Source organism: Bufo bufo, chromosome 3, assembly GCF_905171765.1.
Source record: "Bufo bufo chromosome 3, aBufBuf1.1, whole genome shotgun sequence".
NCBI classification, from domain to species: Eukaryota; Metazoa; Chordata; class Amphibia; order Anura; family Bufonidae; genus Bufo; species Bufo bufo.
The window spans coordinates 690,577,812-690,582,661 of record NC_053391.1 but is presented as its reverse complement, the minus strand read 5'-3'; the positions used below and the strand labels follow the sequence as shown (position 1 = coordinate 690,582,661).

Below are 4,850 nucleotides of genomic sequence, written 5' to 3'. Positions count from 1 at the left end.
ACTACTCACTGTAGTACACGAACAGGCAATGAATTATAATAAAGATGTATTGTAAAGCATTGCAGAGGGGATCAGACCCCCAAAAGTGAACGTGAGAAATAAAGTAAAGAAAAAAAGTTTAAAAAAAAGTGTTATTAATAAAGTAATAAAATGAATAAAGTAAAAAAAGAAAAAAAACGCCCCTTTCCCCTTATTTTCTAATAAAAAACATAAATAAAAACATATTAGGTATCGCCGCATCTGTAATGACCGGCTCTATAAATATATCACATGATCCACCCTGTCCGATAAACAACATAAAAAAAATACATAAAAATGGTGTAAAAAAAGCCATTTTTGTCACCTTACATCACAAAAAGTGCAACACCAAACGATCAAAAAGGCGCATGTCCCACAAAATGGTATCAATAAAACCGTCACCTCATCCCGCAAAACATTTGCCCCTACCTAAGATAATCGCCTAAAAAAAAAAAACTATCACTCTCAGACAATGGAGACACTAAAATATAATTATTTTTTGCTTCAAAACTACTATTATTGTGCTAAAGTGAAATACATAAAAATATATATACATATTAGGTATTGCCACATCCATAACAACCTGCTCTATAAAAATATCACATGACCTAACCCCTCAGATGAACACTGTAAAAAAGTACAAAAAAATGGGTAAAAAAAAGTCATTTTTGTCATCACAAAAATTGCAACACCAAGCGATCGAAAAGGCATAAACACCCCAAAATAGTACCAATCAAACCATTACCTGATCCCGCAAAAAATGAATCCTTACCTAAGACAATTGGTCAAAAAATAAAAAAGCTATGGGTCTCAGACTATGGATACACTAAAAATGTCACATGACCTAATCCCTCAGGTAAACGCTGTAAAAAATAAATAAAAACTGCGCCAAAACAACCAATTTTTTTGTCCCCCTGCCCCATAAAGTGTAATAATGAATGATCAAAAAATCATATGTACCCAAAAATGGTACCAATAAAAACGTCAACTCTTCCTGCAAAAAACAAGCCCCTGCACAAGACAATCGGCAGTAAAATAAAAAAATAGGGCGTTCAGAAAATCGAGATACAAAAACCTAATTTTTGTTTTCAAAAATGCTTTATTATGTAAAACTGAAACAAACATCATAGAAAGTAGACATATTTGATATCATTGCGTCCGTATCAACCTGCTCTATAAAAATTGCACATGATCTAGCCTGTCAGATGAATGTTGTTAAAAAAAATTAAAAAAAAGGTGCCAAAACATCAATTTTTTGGTTACCTTGCCTCACGAAAAAGGTAATATAGAGCAATTAAAAATCATATGTACCCCAAAATAGTACTAATAAAACTGGCACCTTATCCCGTAGTTTCCAAAATGTGGTAACTTTTTTGAGTTTCTACTGTAGGGGTGCATCACGGGGGGCTTCAAATGGGACATGGCATCTAAAACACAGTTCAGCTAAATCTGCCTTCCAAAAACCATACAGCGTTTCTTTCCTACTGCTCCCTGCCGTGTGCCCGTACAGCAGTTTACGATCACATGTGGGGTGTTTCTGTAAAATGCAGAATCAGGGTAATAAATAGTGAATTTTATTTGGCTGTTAACTCTTGCTTTGCTACTGGAAAAAATGGATTAAAATGTAAAATCTGCCAAAAAGGTGAAATTCTGAAATTTCATCTCCATTTTCTATTAATTCTTGTGGAACACCTAAAGGGTTAAAAAGGTTGTCAAATCAGTTTTGTATACCTTTTGTATTTTCTAAAATGGGGTTATTTTTGAGTGGTTTCTATTATGTAAGCCTCACAAAGTGACTTCAGACCTGAACTGGTCCTTAACAAGTGGATTTTGGAAAAATTTCAAGATTTGCTTCCAAATGTCTAAGCCTTCTAACGTCCCCAAAAAAAATAAATTATTTTTCAAAATGATCCAAACATGAAGTAGACATATGGGGAATGTAAAGTAATAACTATTATATGAGGTATCACTATCTATTATAAAAGTAGAGAAATTTAAATTAGAAAATTTGGGAATTTTTCAAAATTTTGGGTCAATTTGGGATTTTTTCACAAATAAAGGTGAAATATATTGACTCAAGTTTATGACTATCATGAAGTACAATGTATCACAATCTCAGAATGGCTTGGATAAGTAAAAGTGTTCCAAAGCTATTACCACATAAAGTGACACATGTCAGATTTGCAAAAAATGACCTGGGCAGGAATGTGAAAACAGGCCCGAGGTTGAAGGGGTTTAGTATTGTCGTTGTCTTTGCCGTATTCACAGACAGTGATGGTCAGTTCGCAGTGTTCGCCAGTGAACACATGCGGGCTGCCATCTCTAGTAAGGTAGACTCACCCGTCCGGCGATGCACAGGTAAGCCCTTACCTGTGATGGGAGCCGGTCTGAAATCAAATGCAGTCACCGGGAGCAGGCAGTTCCGAGAACAGCCGCCGGGGACCTTCATCGGGCAGTTCTCAGAACTGCCTGCTCCCGGTGACTGCATTTGATTTCAGACCGGCTCCCATCACAGGTAAGGGCTTACCTGTGCATCGCCGGACGGGTGAGTCTACCTTACTAGAGATGGCAGCCCGCATGTGTTCGCTGGCAAACACTGCGAACTGACCATCACTGTTCACAGATACAAGATTATATGAACCCATTTACATCCTCATATGTAATCTGGTCCTCAATGGGATTTTTGGCAGCTAATCATTTTTCCCAACGTTGATACTTGACTTCCTCACCTTGTCCATGACCATCACTCATGGTAACTGCCCTGTTCAATCTCTGAACCACATGAATATAGTCTGTCTAGACCTTACTTTCTTCTCCTTAGGCCTTCAGGCTGCTTAATCACGTTAATTATTTTTGTGGTTGTCTTCATCTATCTCTTTATTGGTCAATGGCTTTTTCTTTCTCCAGTACGTCTTCTAAGCAAAATTGTCTGTTCTATTGTTACATCTTCTCGTAATATATCTTTAAAAAAGATAATTGCTCACCCAAAGGTTTTATTTTCATTTTAAGGTTTCTTTTGACTAAAACTATGATCCACATCTTTCCTTGGTAATCCTTGAGTAATTACTCTTATACCATAGTTTCTTACCATATATTCAATAACTTTTATGATTGACATTGTGTCTTATTTTTTTGTTCAGAATCCTATGATTAATCATCTGTGGTTTATAAAAAGACAACATGGAAAATGACTTCAACATCAGCAAAAATCTGGTCCTCCTGGGACTCATGGAGATGGAAGGACTTAGATATCTGTACTGTGTCCTGTCTATTGTCCTATATTCATTAATTCTACTCTTAAGTATTGTTATTGTCTTTGTCGTATTCACAGATACAAGGTTACATGAACCCATGTACATCCTCATATGTAATCTGGTCCTCAATGGCATTTTTGGCAGCTCAACATTTTTCCCAAAGCTGATAGTTGACCTCATCACCTCGTCCACGTCCATCACTCATGGTAACTGTGCTGTTCAATCTCTGTGTGTGGCTTTCTTTGCCCTCTATGAAATGAGCACTTTTACCCTTATGGCGTTTGACCGATATTTGTCCGTTTGTCACCCTTTACACTATGGCACAATGATAACTAATGAGAAGGTCATCAACCTCATCATTGGATCATTTGTAGTGGCCTTCATTCTTGTACTCACAGCCGTGCTCCTCACATGGAAGCTTCCTCTGTGTGGAAACAGAATAAACAATGTATTTTGTGACAATATGTCTATGATTGTCCTCTCCTGTGTGGACTCTTCCATCAGTCAATTCTACTCCGCTTCTGTGGTCATTATCTACTTGTGCGTTACCATCTTTGTCACTATTTTCTCCAATCTGCATATATTTTTTGTCTGCTTGAAACTCTCTGGAGAATCCCATCATAAAGCTGTCCACACACTGGTCACCCATCTACTAAACTTTTCCATCTTTTTGATTGGCATGTTATTTGTTTTCATCAGGTACCGGCTGGGCAGTGTTAAGCTCCCAATTACTATCCACATTCTTCTCTCCGTCACTTCTCTTATCATTCCCCCATTGTTCAACCCCTTGATTTATGGAGTCCGAACACATGCCCTGAGGATGAGGATTGTTCAGTACTTACAGTGACTGAACTGGATGAAAACAGATATGCAACCTAGACCTATATCTGTCATAAGTTACATTCAGAGCCAACAATGAAGCAATAAAGGTCAATTAATTCACAATATATTTGTGTCTGTACTTGCTTCTAACATTTGTGGTTGCTATGTGATTTAGAAATCGTTACTAGGGCATATTGTGAAGAGTTGATCTATGAAAAGTGGAAGATGTAGAAAAATAAACAAAAACACTATTTCCTTAAGATTTAAGCCCATAAAAAAATAAAAGCATATAAAGATATGTCACTACAAAGATCAGTGTCCAACTGCGTAAGCTCAAAGTTGTGTTTGCGCAAGGAGTTCTGTGTCCTCCCTGTACAGGACAAATCCCTATTGAGTGGCCAAGGTCAGAGGAAAAAAGCTTAACAATTCCTATCTGATCATGGCCGCTCAGGTGAGTGGTGGAACATAGAGAGAACCTTCACTGTTCATGGCATTACTCTCCACTATTTGGACCTTTGGTGGTTTGGTTTTCTTAAAGTGCAACACAGTTTTCTGTACAGGTCGGTACCACCATTGGATACTGTATGCACTATTTATCTTGACACTTATGACACTATCTGGATACTGTATGCACTATTTATCTTGACACTTATGACACTATCTGGATACTGTATGCACTATTTATCTTGACACTTATGACACTATCTGGATACTGTATGCACTATTTATCTTGACACTTATGACACTATCTGGATG

The 4,850-nt window shown here is 37.2% G+C and overlaps 1 protein-coding gene across 1 annotated transcript; it reads left to right on the top strand.

Annotated features, from left to right (window-relative positions):
- The first annotated feature begins 3,189 nt into the window (after positions 1 to 3,189).
- LOC120994075 (olfactory receptor 52D1-like) lies at positions 3,190 to 4,119 on the top strand. The gene has a single exon (XM_040422534.1). The coding sequence runs from the start codon at positions 3,199 to 3,201 to the stop codon at positions 4,117 to 4,119; it is 921 nt and encodes a 306-aa protein (XP_040278468.1). The 5' UTR covers positions 3,190 to 3,198.
- The last annotated feature ends 731 nt before the right edge of the window (positions 4,120 to 4,850 follow it).

Coding starts and splice junctions, on each gene's coding strand:
- LOC120994075 (XM_040422534.1), top strand. CDS start 3,199: ATGGAAAATGACTTCAACATCAGCAAAAATCTGGTCCTCCTGGGACTC.